At 37.9% G+C, this 19,049-nt stretch overlaps 1 protein-coding gene across 8 annotated transcripts in view; it reads left to right on the top strand.

Annotated features, from left to right (window-relative positions):
* Positions 1 to 18,704, top strand: part of SULF1 (sulfatase 1) — a 147,750-nt gene extending 129,046 nt beyond the window's left edge. For 4 of the 8 annotated variants that reach the window (XM_058422593.1, XM_058422592.1, XM_040082051.1 and 1 more), the window contains 9 exons: positions 2,109 to 2,325; positions 5,447 to 5,693; positions 7,334 to 7,430; positions 7,516 to 7,610; positions 8,020 to 8,085; positions 8,564 to 8,736; positions 9,758 to 9,900; positions 10,005 to 10,128; positions 16,284 to 18,618. In XM_058422593.1, the coding sequence (XP_058278576.1) occupies positions 2,109 to 2,325; positions 5,447 to 5,693; positions 7,334 to 7,430; positions 7,516 to 7,610; positions 8,020 to 8,085; positions 8,564 to 8,736; positions 9,758 to 9,900; positions 10,005 to 10,128; positions 16,284 to 17,101 (1,980 nt within the window). In that variant the 3' untranslated portion in view covers positions 17,102 to 18,618. Of the gene's footprint in view, positions 1 to 2,108; positions 2,326 to 5,446; positions 5,694 to 7,333; positions 7,431 to 7,515; positions 7,611 to 8,019; positions 8,086 to 8,563; positions 8,737 to 9,757; positions 9,901 to 10,004; positions 10,129 to 11,044; positions 11,278 to 16,283 lie in introns of those variants that run through there. The other 4 variants (XM_058422602.1, XM_040082069.1, XM_058422599.1 and 1 more) reach the window with 3 other exon arrangements.
* Positions 18,705 to 19,049: the final 345 nt, after the last annotated feature.

Genomic DNA, 19,049 nt, shown 5'->3' with positions numbered 1-19,049 from the left:
ACTCCTACAACTTCTTGCTATGATTAATTCTAGACAAAGAGAATACTTATTCTACTTTAAAATGCTGCTTTTGAGACTCCTTAAAAACTAGTGCCATATGTGTATAACTATAACACGTACCCAATAAACACAGGAAATAGAGTGGTGCAGTCAGCTCTTACCCTGTAAAAATCATCTCTTGCTGCAGAAGGAAGAGAGCATGTGCTATTGCAGAATAAATTCTGCAAAGCTTTACAGCTCTTGGACACCTTTTCTTGTAGAAAGTCACATTGTCACTCATAGATGTACCTTCACACTGAAAGTCCAGGCACAAGTGAAATTTCTCTGCCAGCTATTAGACTTGTTCAAATTAATGTCCTTTTACACATGGCTTACTGTTCTGCTCTGAGATCAGAGTCATGCCAATCCACAGGAAGATCTCAGCATGGAATCCATCTTTAATTCAGCCCACATGTCAGGCCAGAGAACACACTCCTGGTGCTGTGGCTCAGACATCAGCTCATTCCTCAGGTTATCAGGCCAGAAAATCTACCTGAGGCTCTGTTTTCTTTCTCCATTCTTCAGTCAGCATGACAGCATCCCCAAAACAGTCCAGAGCAGCCATTAGTTAATGGAGCTTACCGAAATGTGTATGCTCTGATATTAGCGTCCATTTCAAAAATTAGGTTGGCAATTCCATTAGGACCAGCATTCATCTGTCTTGTTATTATTAATGAGGCAAGAGAAAGCTACTTATGCTATTCAGTCATGGCAACCAAAAAAAGGACACCTTACAGAGAAACTTAACTGAAACTGCAGCTACAAGGTTCCAGTTACCAACAGCATTACCGAGTTTTGTTCTTTGCAATATCCAGCCAAGCTTAGTGCTTTGTATGCAAACTATGGTCACTGTGGCTTAAGATGCAAAAGTGAACAAAACTCACTAATAGTCATTTATGGTTGTATTGAAATTAAAAATAAACATAGCTATTTCTAGTTCTCCCTGCTGTTATTCAGACTACCACTTACCTAAAATCTCCACAGACTTCTTATTTTATGTAGCACATTGTGAATGCCATATATGGCAAGCTTTGGGTATGGGCAAAGGAGCTCTCATCTCTCAGCACCTACCCATTTCTTTCATTTTTAAAATAACATTTAGGGTTTTTAAGACAATATGATGTGGAAAGGAAATTAAAGTCCTAGTTGCTTTTTAATTTGAAATGTGAAGGTGATGGGATCCACTGGAAAAATCCACCTGGAATCTTCCATCTGGTTCAGTGATGTTGATAATTAAGTCAGACAGATATTGTGCAGACAAACTGGAAAAAAAAAAATCTGTTTCCTTTCATTCTCCCACACTTGCTCTGATATTCAGCACACATACAATGCTTTTTACAGGTACTCCTTCCAGAGCTTTTCCTCCCAAGCTTCATACAAATCTCATGACTTATAAATCCAAAGGAGTTTATCCAAGTTAATTTCTTGTTTACTGTCCCTAAGGTTCTTCCCTTTGCTTGCACCTTCTGGCTGTAGGGAATGGTTTATGTATTTTTCCATAGATTACATCCACAATTTGTCCTTTTCTTTCCAAAAAACTCTACAACTGAACCAGTTCTTCTTCATCCTTGGACTGGGGTTTTGTGGGGGGTTTCGAATTTTTTTTTTTCCTATATCATGCTAGAAAAACCAAGTCACAGAACAAAGAAAAAAAGATATTTTTTTCAAAGAGAACAAAGAGTTGGTGAAAACTGCCCTGCCAGTACTCCTTGACTAAATTAAGTAAATTAAGACTTTTTACTTGCTCTTTTCAGAGATAGGTTTAGTCTAGATAGTCTTAATTTATATTAAATATATATATGTATAAATATATATATGTATTTGGGGGGAGGGTATTTCTTTTATGCAGATTTGAAGTAATTTCATTCAAGCTTATGTTTCCCTAGCATGAGAAAGACGTGAAGAATGTGACTGAATTTGTGCCCTAAAATATTTCCCTTCTCAGTTTGCTATTTAACGGACTGCTTACATTTTGAAAGAAATTTACCTGTCTCCTTTTACTGTCTACCTGAAAGCAACAGGGGTTTGGAAGGCTGCTGGAAAATCATCTTCATGTCTCTCTCTCGCAGAAGTGGCAGTGCACAGAGGATGCTTCTGGCAAACTCCGAATTCACAAGTGCAAGGTGTCAAGCGACATCCTCGCCATCAGAAAGAGAACGCGCAGCCTCCACTCCCGGGGTTACAGCGGTAAAGACAAAGACTGCAACTGTGGAGACGCTGATTACAGGAACAGCAGGACCCAAAGGAAAAATCAAAGACAGTTCCTGAGAAACCCGAATGTGCAAAGTAAGTGTTACTTGATCTCTTGGACTCTGAGGCAGAGAGCAGGGGGAAATGGCTAGCAGAGCATTTCCCTACCAGTATGCTCTTGCTTTCTCCTTCGTGTCTAATGAAGATGTCCGTAATTGGTAGTCAGGTTCTGCACAACTGCCTCTGTAATAAGTACCTAAAGTTGGCCTAAAGCTGGAGAGGACTTTTTACAAGGGCATTTAGTGATAGGACAAGGGGAAATTGCTTTAAACTTGGACAGGTTCAGTTTGGGTTAGATATTAGGAGGAAAATCAGTACTGTGAGGATTGTCCAGAGAAGCTGTGGATGCCCCATCCCTGGAAGTGTTCGAGGGCAGGTTAGGTGGAGCTTTGAGCAACCTGTTCTGGTGGCAAGTGTTCCTTCCGTGGCAGGGGCGCTGGAACTGGGAATTCTTTTAGGTCCTTTCCAAGGCAAACCGTTCTGTGATTCCGACAGCAGCACTCCTCCTCCGGATGGCGGCGGGGAGCAGCCCTGGGAGCTGGCGGCGGCGGTGATGCTCTGGTGCCGCCTCCCGCACAGCTCGGACATGACAGCCCCGTGGCCTCCGCGCTGATTTGGGGCCGCTGCTTGCCAAGGTGCCGGTGTTAATCGCACGGTTAAGGCAGAATTCACTGGCTGCTTGCTGATGGCCCGCACTCCTCTGCTCCCCGAGGCTCTGCGGGGCTGCTCTCCGACTGAAGCACCGCTCGGCTCCCGCTTCCCCTCTGCCTCCCCTGCGCGCCCGTGGCGGGATGTCCGCAGGGACACGAGTGGGAGCACAGTGTCCTCTAGTGGAGCCTGGGCTGAAGGGATTGTACGAGGGGGTTTCGGGACTGTAGCGCTGGATTTGTTTCTCTTAATGATTTCTACAAAAGAAGCCTATTTGAAGAAGTTATTATTGCAAATGGAGCACGGTTTTTCTTCTCTCTGCCCAGCTACGCGACTGAATTTCTGTAGCTGTAGCAATAGAAGCAGATTTTAGAATTTGTTGAAGAGCAGGCTGTGTTCTGCTCTCTAACTAGAGTGCAAGTCTGAGGAATGAAATAGAGATGTGTCTCCAGAGCAAGATGTTAGTGAAGTTGTATGAGAAACACAAAAGTTAGAAGGTGCTGCACAGATGTCTACAAACTAAGAAAATAATGACAGTATAATTAAAAATATTTCCTGATTTAAAGCCCCCGCACTGTGAATGTGAACAAGAATCCCTGGTATTCTTTGTACATTCAACCACAATAATTGTCTGTCTTAAGCTGTCTCATTGTTCAGCCTAAATACTGTCATGATCTAATTTCTTCCATTTGTTTAGTATGACCTCACAGTGTGTACAGGCAGAGCTCTGCTGAAAATTGTGCATGCCACACACTGCCAGGGTGGTTCTCAAACTGGGGAATGTTCCCTCAAGTGGTATTTTTGTAGGGAGATACCTTCTATGTACCTTGGAAAGAGGTGCCATCAAGTCACCAGCAAGGGCTGAAAGGGGATTGTGACTGAAGCAGGTTACCTGGGGAGGGAAAGCAGGGAAAGGCTGGAAAACATCTGAAGGAGGCATCAGAAAAAGTTGCTTTGTTATGCTTTAATTCTTTACAACATTCTTACATGTCTTCTCTTCTTTGCCTCCTTCAAATCAGCCTTAACATTCCTCTGAGTAGAGCAGGCAAAGACTCATAATGATGAAGTATTTGTAAGGGAATTACTAATTCAAGCTTGTCAAGATGACACATGCATGAGATGCCTATATATTCCACCCTTTCAGCCACTTGTTTACTAAGCAGTGTCATCAGAAGCTGTTAAATGCAAGAAATTGTTCCATCTCACCTTGTGAATCTTTCTACATAATTTTATTAAAGAGTAATATGGTAACAGACCAGAAAGATGCTTTGAAACTGGCTCTTCTCTTCATGAAGATGAATGTCCTTATTTGCCTTGACTGAGACTTTTTTCACCTGACAGCAGGTGATTGCTGAAAAGGTTTGGTACAGGGTGGTTTGAATGAAAAGTTCAATGAGGCTCACTATCTTCTCCTTTAAAAGATTCTTGCAGGAAATTTTCAGCCTGAGTCTCTCAAAGACACTAACATAAAAACTTCACTAGAGCTGATGCTGTCTGCCAAAGACAGTACTTTCTTACAGCTGCTGTTTTCTGCTGGACAAATTATTGTCAGGTGGCATGGGTATGGCCGGCATAGATGCAACAAATGGAAATGCCCTACAACTGACTTTTTACAAGCTTAATTTTGTATGTCTAGAGCTCTCTGTGTGAGGCTTTGCTTGACACAACATGCTTTGGTGTGGATTGACTGTCAGTTTTATCAGCTTGGTTTAGGTCAAGAGCATTTAGCAAAAGAAGTGAAAAGTGTAAGTAAGGACTTTCAGACTGAGAACAAAGAGAGGTTCTCTTGTACATGAAATTAAGGACCCCTCAAAAGAGTTAATTGCCTTAGTTGGTCTTACTCATATACACAGTGACTAAAAGATGTAACCCTACTAAGCTCAGAGCTTTCAAGGGGTAAAGGTGACATGATAAATGTCACTGTAGCTCTGCAATGCAGCAACATTTTGATGGTCTATGCCTTGCACACATAAATACAGATTACACTTTTATCAAAGTATATGTAGATATATATGCATACAGGTACTGATATCTGATGGATTCTTACCCTCTAAATTCTTACCATTAAAAAGGAAAAGGTGTTAATCTTTTAAAAAATAATTTTTTACTCTAAAGTACACATTAAATATGTCACATGCCAATTTACTGGTGGTGACCTTATTTCACAATGCTGAATTATTTCCTCTTCTAGAAACATCAGGTTTCTAATCATGTGTTCTCTCTTTTTTTTTTTTTTAATTTTTTTAAATGTCTCTTTCTAGATAATTTGATTTCTGAGATGCTGTTTTTTATTCAAAGATATAGATGCTAACTGTGGCATAAAGTTAGTAATGAAATGCAAATCTCGAAGCAATTGAAATTTCATGCTACTCAGGGAAGTGTGGGCCACAATATATCAAAAAATATACTGGTTTTATTGAACAGGCTTCTTCTCTTTGGAATATGTTTTGTGTTCATGGCAGGGATCATGTGTATATATACGTTTGACTGAATGTTTCTTCTGCTTCAGAATACAAACCTCGATTTGTTCACACTCGCCAAACCCGGTCCTTGTCTGTGGAATTTGAAGGTGAGATATATGACATCAATCTGGAAGAAGAAGAACTGCAGGTGTTAAAGACCAGGAGCATCACCAAGCGTCACAATGCTGAAAACGAGGGAGAAGGAGAGGAAGCTTCTCGTGCTGCTCGTGACACAATGATTGCTGATGGCACTGATGCTATAGGTCAACCCAGCTCTGTCAGAGTGACACACAAGTATGATTGCTTTCTCTACATGGTATTTTTGTTTCTTAAAATAAAACCTTCATTTTTTAACTGTACTCTTTCCCCCTTCTGTACAATACTTAGGAACCTGAAACTGACATCACGGATTTTAGATACACCTCTGTTGTATTTTTTAGGAAGTGGAATCATTTATATTTAGTATGTATTTTTTAAATGGGGGCCTCTAGTTTATGTTTTATTTCTAGGAAGGGGTAGGCATCTCCAGAGAGAAATTTGTCCCTTGTATCAAAATATGCATCTTATGATGGATTAATCACCCTGTTAAGCTGGTGCTTCTGTTATTTATTATAAAGTCTAGACTACCAGTTTAACACAGAGGCCTAAATCTGAGATGACTGAAGTCCCACTCTATGTGAGGACAGATTAGATCAGCCACATCATGTTTCTTAATGCTTAGTTGTTTGCAGTGATTAGCACTAGCTAAGATACATTAGACCTGTTTATTCAAGATAGACTAAATCTGAATAAAAAAGCAAACATGTAAAATGTAAATAGAGTTTATCTCTTTTCTTCTTCTTCATTTTCTTTTTCTTTTTAGGAGAACATGAAGATTAGTTTTGAATAGTAAAAATTATCCTTTCTTGCACTGATACTTCCAACCGTGAAATCATTAAAGCTTTAAATATGTTTTATTAAAGCTTTAAATGTCTTCCAGAAATATTATTATTTCTCCATAAAGTGTTTTGACCTTTACAGAACAGTATTGCTTTCAGAATTCCTTGAGTGAAGAAAAAAAACAGAATAGGATAACATTGGAAGAGATAAGCATCTACATCTTTTTCTGATATTCTTCTCAAAAATTAAAAGGAGGGTTCTGAGGAAGGAGGACCCAAGAAAAGTTCTGTCAGTTCTGTCTATAAAGTTAGATTTCTCTAGTTAAGGAATTTTTGTTTGTCAGCATGGCGACTTTGAAAGCCCAGCCTGCACTTTGCAGGATTATCTATCTCAGTACACTGCCTCAGTCTTTCTTGGGCTTTTTTTTTTTTTTTTTTCCTCTTGGTAGAGCTGTTTTTTCAAACACAGTTGTGAATGTTTTTATCATTGCACTGTTTTTTAACCCAAGTTCTCTGAAGACTTTTTGTTAAATCATTACACATAAACACATTAAGTGTTTGAACTTTTTCCTCTAACTTTGATTCTTCTTGGTCTTTTATGATTATATTGATCTTCAGCCCTCTGACTGTATGCTCTCTTCTTGAGTGTTCTGCATGCTGGGAAGATAAGCCACATTCATGTGGCAAGAAGGATGTATTTCTCAGCAGCTGATGATTAAATAAGCAGTGGCATTTGATTGACAATAGGCTTTAAATTCTGAACAGATTTTTACTTCAGTTTTGATTTCATTTCTGATCGATTAAGAATGTATTGCATTTTTTGCTTGGCAGGCACAGACCATTCATCCCCATGGGTGACAAGCTTTCCAGACAAAACAGATAAAAGCAATTGTTACTATTAAGTCAACAGAGGAATACCTTGTCGAGTTTTTTTAATTTACTAACATGATATAAAAAAATATTTGATTAGGAATGTTGGGAGAAAGAGAAAAAACAGGTGGGTAACTGGGAAATTACTGACCTTCATTTTCCTGTTTCCTAAACTCACATCTACAGGTGTTTCATTCTTCCAAATGACACTATTCACTGTGAGAGGGAGCTGTACCAATCTGCCAGAGCCTGGAAGGATCACAAGGCTTACATTGATAAGGAGGTAAGAGGTATTTTAAAATCTCAGTGAAGTCTTTACACTGACACCTTCTCAAAGAATAATTCTGACTCAGAAATATTCTCTGCAGATCGAAGCTCTCCAAGACAAAATTAAGAATTTGAGGGAAGTTAGAGGACACCTAAAAAGAAGAAAACCAGATGAATGTGACTGTAGTAAACAGAGGTAAGAAAAGTGGCACTAAATATTGAATACTACTCTGATTTCTAAGGTTTATACATTTTTCCAGGGGTTTTGAGATTGAAAATAAAAAAACAAAGCTTTATTGATATTTATAACCACTGTAAGCCCCTATTTTAGTTAGATATGGGTAGGAGCTACTGTGAAACACAAACAGATAAATTTTAACATTTTAAGATTAAGTATGTGTGTATGCTACTAATATGTTTAAATCCAGCTGCAGGTCTGCTACAAACTAGCATAGGATCACACAGATATAACTTTCTTAAATTAAGTGAAAATTTCAAGTCTGCCATAGCTTCTTAAGAAAATGTCAATGATAGTATGTTTCTCTTTTGGTTTTGTGTTGAAAACAGTTTCATGACTTACTAATTTCTAAAAATTTTCCCTATAGCTATTACAACAAAGAGAAGGGGGTAAAGGCCCAAGACAAACTCAAGAGCCATCTTCATCCCTTCAAGTAAGGCTGTTATTAACCTCTCATTCTCACGGTTGACATTTTGTTGACTGGATAAATGTGGGTTTGGTGATTTGGGGCATTTCTTTGTTTTGGGTTTTGTAGCATTTTTTGTGGAGAGAGGTGAGGGGAAGAAAAGCTCACATGTTGCAAGCTATCATGATAAATATTCAGTAGTTTTGCACCAGCTTGTGAAAGTTTATGGATAAAGTTTCTTCAACCTATTGAAAGAAAAAGGAAGAAACTAGTATTATCAGAAACTGATCAATATTTTTTTAAAAAAAGATCCAGTAAAACGTAAATGCAGCAGAGCATCCTTTCTCATGCTTGCATCTTAACAGCTGGGAAAGGTGAGCCAGAAGGTCCTGTTCTCATCCTTCCACCTTTGTAAAATCCAGAAAGATGTAAAAACTGCAAGTGCTGTTGTTAACCAAACGGAGACTGCTCTTAGTCAGCCGTGCCCAACTTCCTCTCTGAACAGGGAAGCAGCGCAGGAGGTGGACGGCAAACTGCAGCTGTTCAAAGAGAACCGGAGAAGGAAGAAGGAGCGGAAGGGGAAAAGGCGCCAGAAGAAGGGAGATGAGTGCAGCCTTCCAGGACTGACGTGCTTTACCCATGACAACAACCACTGGCAAACTGCACCCTTCTGGAACTGTGAGTCTCGTGTCAAAATGCAGACGGTGATCTAGGCTATCCTCTGCTGTTATTACTCTGACCTTTAATGCTGTCAAAAACTTCAGCACATAAAAGTTCTACTTTAATTTTAACTTTTTTTTTCAAAGTATATAATAAACAACTTATTGTGAACAAAATGCAGATACTATCCCTTATGAATTCTTCCCATTATGCCACTATTTATATGCTAAAATATTTTCAAAATCACAACTATGTAGCACTTGTGTATTATTGGCACAAAATACTAGAGGTAAAGGATATTTAAGTATCTTTAAACTTCAGGTTATATAGATTACTCTCGTATTGAGACATAAACATTTCTCAGTATTCAGCATGAGCTAACAGTATTTTTCTCACTGGTGATGGGGAAAGAAAAGTGATTGAAAATGTCAGAAAAACAGAAATTTCAAGATCAGGTGATGATGAAGTTACAGCATATTTGACTCCAAGCTGAAAATTTGCTAAGAACAACTTTTCATTTGGAGAAAGCAATTGTTTCCTAGTGATAATCCGCTCTGATTGTACGAGGACTTCTCCTAATATGTACTTTTCATTTTAAAATGTTCCCAAACTAGTCATAGGCGTGGGGTTTTTTTGTTGTGGTGTTTTGTTTTTTTTTTTAAGACAACAATTACATTGGTTAATTTCTTTTTAACTGTGGAGTAACAAAAAATTATGAAAAGAGTTCTCATATTGCTATGCATTCTGACAATAGTCATGGGATAAATAGGCTCCAGGAACAGTCATGGGGTAAAAAATGTCCTTTTGACAAGGTTCACAGTTTAAAGAAGAGCTAATGCATTTTAGTACCGTTACCATTTTATTGTCTCTTCAAAACATTGACACTGCTCACAGCTAGTCACAGTACCCAAATCAAAATAAATCTAAATAAAAACCTAGGGCAATACTAGTATTTTATTACTGTGATTAAAGGTACTAGTAGAAGAAACAAGCATATTATTTTTGACTGAAAACTGATAACTGGTTTGTTTAATTACAGTGGGCTCTTTCTGTGCTTGCACAAGCTCCAATAACAACACTTACTGGTGTTTGCGAACTGTTAACGACACTCACAATTTTCTGTTTTGTGAGTTTGCAACTGGCTTCTTGGAATATTTTGATATGAACACTGATCCTTATCAGGTAAACCCCTTTCCCTGTTACAAGATGTCATTCACCAGACTCCTCCAGGGTTTCCTTAATTTTTGTTAACAAGCATTATTTCCCTTCCTTCCTCTCTTTCTCAGCTGACCAATACAGTTCACACAGTGGAACGAGGCATCTTGAATCAATTACATGTCCAGCTTATGGAACTGCGAAGTTGTCAAGGTTACAAGCAGTGCAATCCAAGGCCGAAGGGACTTGAAACAGGTACAAGAGAAACAGAGAAAGAGAAAATTGTGTTTATTTTCATTTTATTAACATTGTTTTCATCTACTTAAATTCCTATTGTATCCATGAAGTGTCGCTCTCCTAAGTGTTGCTCTGAACAATTATGGAATTATCCATATACATCCATCCTGCATATCTGCATGACCAGGAGGCTTCTTTGCAAGTCTGCACAGGTTATTCTTGACAGATATTGATGGCAAAACCCATCATTTGACAGAAATGCTGCAGAAGGGATATCGTTATTGGAGCTAGTCAATAACAGCCGCATGCAGATCTTCACAGCCATAACTCTCTTTTCTCTTGCAGGGTTTATTTCATTAGTTTTTGCCTCCCAGTATCAGGTGAGGTATTAAATCCTGTGTTTATTTCAAATGCTGTCTACCTATGTGAACAATTTCAGGTTCCTTGCCACAACCAAGACTTAACGTTGCAAACTTCTAATCACCAGTAGTCTCCTTCATTTTTGAAGAAAGCAAAATTTCTTTACAAGTGTCTCTGAGTAAAACAAAGCTGGTATTTTTACTTCAAGTCTCTGGAATTCATTGCACTTAACTTCGGTTGATTGAACATTGTGATTTTTTATTTTTTCACAGGAATGCTCCATTCTACATAATTTGTGGTGTTTCCTCTTTGTCTCTCTTTCTATGTCTACAAATGTTTCTCTTTTTCACAATATCTAATTGTTTGGGGGTTTTATTATTTTTGAAAACCTGTGGGTTTTCAGTTCTTTTATGTAAAACTTCCAGGAAATCTTTGTTGGACTGCAGCTCTGTCTTTATTTAACACAGTACATTTCTTTTTAGGAATTAGATGCTGTGCATGGAAAACTACATTTTGAATGGTTTTACAAGTTCTAAACACTAACAAAAGTTACTCTTGTATTTTCCTATATCAGGAAATAAAGATGGAGGAAGCTATGATCCACACAGGTATCCACACTTTTTTATTCTCCTCAGCAGCTTCTTTCCAAATAATTGCATGACTCCAGTCCATTTCAACTAATGTCTGTATCCTGCCATGTTGCACACAGCATAGCTTTTGATGCATGCATTTTCTAACTACCCTACACTGAACTTAGCCATTGTTTTTTAGATCCACCATTCTGCATTTAACGTAGCTCATTGTCATAGCAAGACTTCATACAGCTCATATTTCATGCCTGTATTCCTTAGACGTTTGCCCAAGGAAAATTACACAGAATCACCTCTTTTGGGTTGCTCTCATGTTATCATGTTGATTTTGGATGGGTTGGAGGTGTTTTTTCTGGTTTTATTTAGTAAGTCTTCACAGCTGCTTTTTAAATGTAAGCTAAGTGTGCTTAAAAGGCTTTCTGAGGTACAAAGAACCTAGTCAAACCTGGAAGCAAAGCAAAATCTCACTGACTTTCAGAAATGTGGGCAGATAGCGCTTTAGGCAAAAGCAGTGCTCGATATGAGCATCCTGTGCTCAGAAGCCAGCAGGAGAGGGTTCAATTTAAGTGTGGCAGAAGCTCCTTTGAGCTGGCACTAGATCAGACAAGCATGAAATGAAATTTCCTTAAAAGGTTGTATTATTTGAACTAAGGAAAGGCACCAGGTGAGGTTTTTTAAACCTAACACTTGAACCTGAGGAATACATGACAAACAGCCCTTTGAATGTATTTTTTTCTGTTTAAAAGTATACTTATTTTTATACATGTGTTTATCATGCAGTGCCCTGTGTCTCCTGGTGGAGAAACCAGGCAAACACAAAGCAAAAACCTGAAGAGACTGAAAAAACTGCAGGTCTTAACAGTACTGCATTTGCTGTTCATTGAGCAGTACTTGTTCTCAGGGTGAAAAACAGATTAACATCTGTGGAGTATCGTATTTAGACTGGACTCCTTTTCACAGTTTGTCAGTTTTATACATTTTCATCTCTATACACTTTGGAGGAGTAGCTGCTGATACACATTTCTTACTTGAAAAGTAAACACGGGAGTCCAAGGGGTATACAAGTCTACATAAAACCTTTTTCACAGAGTCTTCTGAAAAGAACCTTGTCATTACTTTCTAATAGTCAGAGAACAATTAAGCTAATGTAATTCAATGGATAGATCTCCAATTTAAACAGCTAAATTTTCTTTTGCAGCCAATTTTGCATTTTCTCAACTGAGTAGTTTTGGGATCTAGGAAAATGATAAGCTTTCGTTTGGTTTGTGTCCCACCATTTGCATTGCTCATCACAACCTGGTGGGAACTGGTTGCTACAACGATAGAAAATAATCCCTGTAATTATGCTTTTAAGTCTTTCATTAGAAGGAGTCCTTGTAAGTAAGGATTCTTCATTTTAACTACAGATCTAACAGAAATGGCATTTTTAAATTGTAGTATTATATGAAATAGTAGAGCACACAGAATTAATCTTTAAATTATATCTTCCTACACTGTTTGGCAACAAAAACAGTTTAACTTCTGATACCAAAGAGCATACAATGAACATTTTGCTACTGTGAAAAATAGCAGGTGTAGTGTAACACAAGCAATATTGTTCTGTGCCGTAACATTCCAGACACATAGTTTCTCAATTTACACAGATGCCCGGGTCCAACATTTTGGTTCAAGCCGCATCTTGGTGGAATGTTTTTCTATTCTCAAACAAACAAAACAAAACAAAAAATTAATAAATCCCATTTATCAGAAATCATTACAATGATCTACTTGAGGATCCTTTCATTGCTGCCTGCAGAGAACAAATGGAGTGACAATGTAAAGTCATCTGAACTACTCCTTAGGCTTCCTTCGGATCATGCAGATCCTCCACTCGGACCTGTTTCCAGGTCAAAATGCCCTGAGCTAGTAAAGCACTGCCTGTGTTGCAGTAAAACACTGGGACAACAGGCCCATGTGGAAATAGCCAGTATGATTTTGCTTTGCACAAAGGGAGAGAGCTTCAGCAGGGAAGAACTGGTGTCACCTCAGCCCTGTGATGGACAGAGTGGCGCTGCAGATGTGGTCGATAACAGGATGCGTGAGCTGCACATTCCTCTCTCCTCTCCTACTGGTCTGAAGTTTTTCAAAGCCACCAAGGATATGATCTTACCACCTGTCTTTAGTCTCAAAGGAGACATATTCAAATCTCTTATTAGTTTTGAGATAATACAGGCACAGATGGCATTATAGAGGATGCCAGGGTAGGATAAATAGAGAGTAAAGCTTTAGTTAAAGCTTGATCTGAAAATTAACAAACAAACAATCAAACAACAACAACAAAAATTAGTAAGTTTTGCTTTGAACAGCTAGCAACAGTTTTTTTCTCTTTTGGAGCTATGTCATAGCTGAGAGTTTCCAAAATGTTGATCAAGGAAACTACTGCCACGCTGTTTCTCAAATGCTACTCATCTGCACTTTCCTATTTCTTACTTATTTGTAACAAAATTTCTTACAGGGGAAAAACCTCTTCTTTCCTCTCCTCTTCCTTCTGTTTGCTTTAATTTCAGTGGGAAACTTTCCATGCTTACTCTAAGTTGTGGAATTAAACTGAGAAGTAATTTGCTCAGTCAACCAAAATAGCTCTAGGACCTTAAGATTTTGCTTCCCTGTTTTTTAATGTGTATGAATACAAGTTATCTCTGCCTTCAAACAAGCTATTTTCCTCTATGTGACACAGATCATGGAACAATTCCCAGTGCCTTCCCAGCTGTGCATCTTCAACAGTGCCACATTTAGAGAGCAAAAACTAGATCCAGAGCAAAGGACCATGTAGCTCTGACTCAGACTTTCAGCTATTTTGCAGGAACACCACAAACTCCTTGCTGATCTTACTCCCGTGCAGCACAGCCCCATTGCCCTGTTGTTGAGCCTCCTCAGAAACCCTGTTCCTCTTCTCTGGTCCCCAGACTTCCCCACTGCCCAACCTGCTACCCAGCTCAAGCCTCTGTCCCACTGCTGGGGATGTGCAGCAGATGTCCTCCTGGGCCCAAATGCACATTTAAGGCTCCTGCTTTGCCCCCAATCCCCTGGTTTGTCCCCAAACCTGTTACCAGTCAAACAGAATCGCTTCTGTTTCAGTTCCTGCCATAACGTACCAACCCACTTGACTGTCCCTACAGCAGTTTGTTTTCCTATACAGGCTCTGACTTGGCAAAGAAAAAAAACAAAAACACAAACAAAACCAAAAACAACCTTACTAATAAAAATAATGACAGAAAAATTTAAATATTTTTGCATTTGCAGTCTGGTTAATATCTTAGAGAGTTTAGTGACTAAATTCCTTGCAAAAGCAGCCCCCGCCCCGTGATATTTTCTTGGGCCCTTTATGCCTCTAAGCACCGGAATAATAAATCTTCTTTCTTGAAATCTCTGTGGTATTTAATTATCTTTTGTTTCAGGAAACAGATTATCCATAATTTGACTTACAAAGATGGCTCTCCTGTGGCCATGCCATGATTTAATTTCTCTTGTCTGCTTCAGGAAAGAAGGAAGATGCTCTGTCATAGCTGTTCTACCAAATCCAAAAAGCTTTTGTTTCTTCCTAGATCAGGAAGACTGTCAAATGTATAAAAATATATATATTTCTAGAATTTGATATTAAAAAAATAAAACACTTAAATTTTATTTTGCAAAATATTTCCAATTAAGAGGAAATATTCAGGTGTTTTCAGATAAGGAAAGTGGTCTCCTTTTGGTGGGAGCAGAGTAAGGCCCCACATTGTAATAATGTAATATTTTTTCTGACTGTAATGGTATTTTTCTGTCTTTCCATATGGTGGACTAAATATTGGAGAAATTCTTTTACTGTGAAATCCCAAGCTAGTAAGAAGCAAAGGATGTAATCTATGATAGACAGAAGTTCTATCTTCTGTTCTAGTTGAATAATGAGGAAGAGCAACTTAAAATGCGAGCAAATTAATGGAGATGCCAGGAACCATCTGTGGGAATTCAGGGCTCAATATAGATGAGGATTTGAGCTCAGTTCACATGGTTGGACTGCAGTCACTTGGCCTTCCAAAGTAATTGCTACTAGCCCACCTGCCTGTACAGTTTTCATGAAGAGAATAGATCGTTATCAGTGAGTTAATTACTAAAGATTGCCAGCAATAACATTTGTAAGGGAAAAAGTGTCACTTTCCCTGACAAACATTTGAATTGCTTGATTCATCTTCCCATGTAGACCACCTTGTTGATAAAATCTTTCCAGTTAATTCAGTCTGCCCATTGAATTAAATAGAACAGTGCTGTTCAGCATTACTTTTCAGTATAAAATGGGCTTCACATCACAGGTCATCTGGGTCACTACAGTCACTGTAGCGAATTTTTAAAATATTTGGGTTTCTTTTATGTCTTTGCGTTTTCTGGCTGTGATCAATAAAAAATGCAGCTCTGTTGTTACCTATAGACCCATATCTGTGCCCTTTATTCAGACTTATTATTTGAAAAGGCTGATAGATATTTTGTTTGAAAGCTGTTTTTTTTAAAAAACAAAACCTTAAGATCCTCATTGTATACTTTAACACTATTTTACAAAGTAGTGCAGTCCTATAAATTAATTCACACAAATTTTTTACAGCTTTCATTTCCCCTAATTGCTCCATGTAAACTAAAATGAGTGTTTACAAAACAGATTAAAACCCTCTTTGACTATCGTTTGCTAAATAAAATGTGTCTGGTTAGCTTGTAGACCGTATTTTCTAAGCTACCCAGAAACAAAATTCATGTGGGCATTTAATTTCAGGTCACCAATGGCTTTCAGATGTAGACCCCTCTTTTATACTTAACCATTTTTTGGTTATTGCGTATTTTGCTGGAGTGCTCAAGAAAGTCAAATGGATTATTTATGTATTGGAACATTTTTCCTGCCTTGACATATCAGAAGAAGGACTTATCTCTGAATGCCATCACAAAGCCCCATTAGGGCAGATTTTGTTATTTTTTTCGTCAGCCCAGGGATGTAGCATGAGACAGGGAGTTCTTGCTGTGAGTTTAGCAGGGGTTGTGAACATATCCAAGGCCAGAACCATCCATCTGATGACAGAAGAGGCGGAGTGTATTACACTTTGAGCTGTCTACTTTATGAACAGTGGTGCTTTCAAGCCAATTGAAGTAGAAACACACATGAAAGCTTTGCTTGCACCTTTAATAGTGTTCACCAGTAGAATTTATTCTTTCTTTCAACAGAGGACAATTATGGGATGGATGGGAAGGCTAAGCTGCCCAGTTTCACTGGCGACGTTGACTGGCAAGGACTGGAAGACTTGTACAGTGTGAATGAAAGTGTATATGAATACAGACACAACTTTAGACTTAGTCTGGCTGACTGGACTAATTACTTGAAGGATGTAGATAGAATGTTTGCACTGCTGAACAGTTACTACCAGCAAAATAAACCGGACAAGGATAATGCTGCTCGAAGCTACGGGGACGAGACATCCACGCCGTTCACCTTGGTGGAAATGACTTCTGCTGAGGAGTCCAGCGGCCTGACTGCAGAAGAGTTGCAGCTTGTTGTGCCAACAGACTTTGCAGCCCTTGCTTTGAGCACGGTGAATTTAAGTCAGGAGAGGAAACTTGAATTAAACAATGATATTCCTGAGAAAAGTAGTTTCAATGACGCACACTGGAGAAATAGTCATCCAGCTGAAATATGGATGGAGGATAAAGAATCAGACCATTTTGATACGGACTTCAGTGGGAACGGTTTGATTGAGTTGGAGTCCCGGCATAGCTTCATGCTACAGCCCATCAGCATTCCTCAAAAAGACACTCATCAGGATAGTGACACTGTGGAAGATATATTTGAAGACCAAATGTATCTTCCCATGAGGTCTGATGAACCCTTTGTTCATCAGACTGTAAACATATCCATTAGGGATTCACCTGTCAGTACCCAGGAAGAAGGAACTTTCTTAAAAAAAACCAAACAAAGTCTCACAGCAGAAAGCTCACAAATCCTAAATGCAGAAGGCAGTGCCTCAGCTCCACTCTCCTTGGATTAGATCAAGTTGTAAACTGTTAAATAAGTTCTCCTTTTTCTTATTAGCAAACTAATAAAGGAAATCAAGACAACTGACATTCCATGTTTACTGTAGATACGTTTTGCAGATAAATTGAGCCCAGTTCAGTATTTGTCTCTGTGCATTATTTTTTATTCACATGCACATGCTCTCACTGTAATTCTCCGCACTGGGAAGCAAGATTTCCAGTTTTCCCTTAAAAGAAACAGTGTTAACTCTCAAATGCAGCAGCACATTCTCCGAAAGCTAAAAATTATTTCTTTGAAAAGGATGTCCAAGTCACTTTCTTTATTTCCAAATGATCCCACCATGACTTGAGTGTTTCAGTTCACCTATTATGCCTGCATAATGTCTCTTCCATCAATTATTTTAACCACTGGCAATTCTTAATGCCATGCTTTCACAGAAAATGCACTTTTAAAATCTGTATGCCATACCATTTATGCATCTAGTACCTTATAGGTTCTTAGTTTGCTCGTTGTCTTATGAAATTGTGAAATCAATAAACAGACTGACATGAAAGAAGTAAACACCATGGATTGTGGAAACAGAATCTTCAAATATCATTTTAGCAAAAATATTGCATGTTTTTGTTGCTTTATTAAATTTACTCTCAGAAAGGTATGGCTAATGATTGTTATCTGTAGAAGGCTTTGTTTAAATTGGATTGTTTCCCTGTATGTTGATTGTCAGTATTAAAATTCCATTAATTTTTCTGACCTTTTTTTTTTTTTTTTTTCCTGATACTGGTAGAAAGGTTTACATCAGTACATAAATGTTTTTGCCACCCCACCTGATTTTTATTATTCTGAGCAATATCTTGAAAGAATTATTATCATTTTGAGTCTTAAATTCTTTTGTTTTGAACAGACGTTAAAGGGAATGATAAAATCATGTTAGGTTTCAATTATTTTAGACACAAAAGGCACATGAGGGCAAAAAATAGTAGTTTAGTAATATTTTCTGTTGTTGTATTCTAAGATTTTTCTTGAACTTTACCAAACATTAAATCATATGAAGTATAATACAAAAATTACTTTGAAAATCTGTATTATTCAAAACTTAATATTTTCCCTTGCTTTTTAATAAATTTCTAAATAATTATCACAACAGCAACAAAAGAGAATTACCTCAAACAGACGTAATTCCACGGTGTCCAACTCACGGGTGTGTTTCCTACCTGTTACTCGTTATTTAGTGTAGTGAATACTTTTTGGCTATTGTAAGCACTGCAGGTTAAACTTACATTCATTACATTGTATTTTAAGTTGGAAGTTTTTAAAAAGGAGATTCTTTTCATAAGATTTTAATAATTTTAAGATGCAGTCTTTTTGATGGACTCTGTAAATATGTTAAAATTACTAGTTCTTTATCTGATGTATGTGTCATGGGCTGATTGATAGAAAAACGTATTTATGGTCATGAATGATGCTATTTGTACATAGGTTTTAAGTTACTAGGATACAAACTGTGTTTTTAAATCTTGTATAATATTTCTGTGATACTTTTATAGTACAATTCTGGCTTCGGGAAAGTCTAGAAGCAATATTTCTTGAAATAAAAAGTGTTCTACTTTACCTGCTTCAGAGAAGTCCACATGATCAGTTTTCCTCCTAAGTTTTATTCAAAAATATGCTAACAGTTTCAGTTTTAAGAATCCATCCACATTAAAAGCAACAGGTAACCAAATAACCCACAACATTCTCTTAGGTATAAGTTATTCCTGGAGATATGAGTTATGTATGTTTTTTGTTTGTTTAAGACATGCTGTGATTTTATTTTTTTTTTTTAATTCCAAATTCATCCAGTCCTTTCTTCCTTAACTCCATGCACCAAGCTGTACAATCAGCAGTTCCCAGAAGTAATGCAATGTTTCATGAAGCCTTGTCTTGCTTTGCTGCTCTCTCCTCCCTGTGACGGCAGAGCACTG

This window comes from Hirundo rustica, chromosome 1, assembly GCF_015227805.2.
Source record: "Hirundo rustica isolate bHirRus1 chromosome 1, bHirRus1.pri.v3, whole genome shotgun sequence".
NCBI lineage: Eukaryota > Metazoa > Chordata > Aves > Passeriformes > Hirundinidae > Hirundo > Hirundo rustica.
Note: the sequence above shows the minus strand (reverse complement) of the source record. Positions and strands in the feature narration are given on the sequence as shown.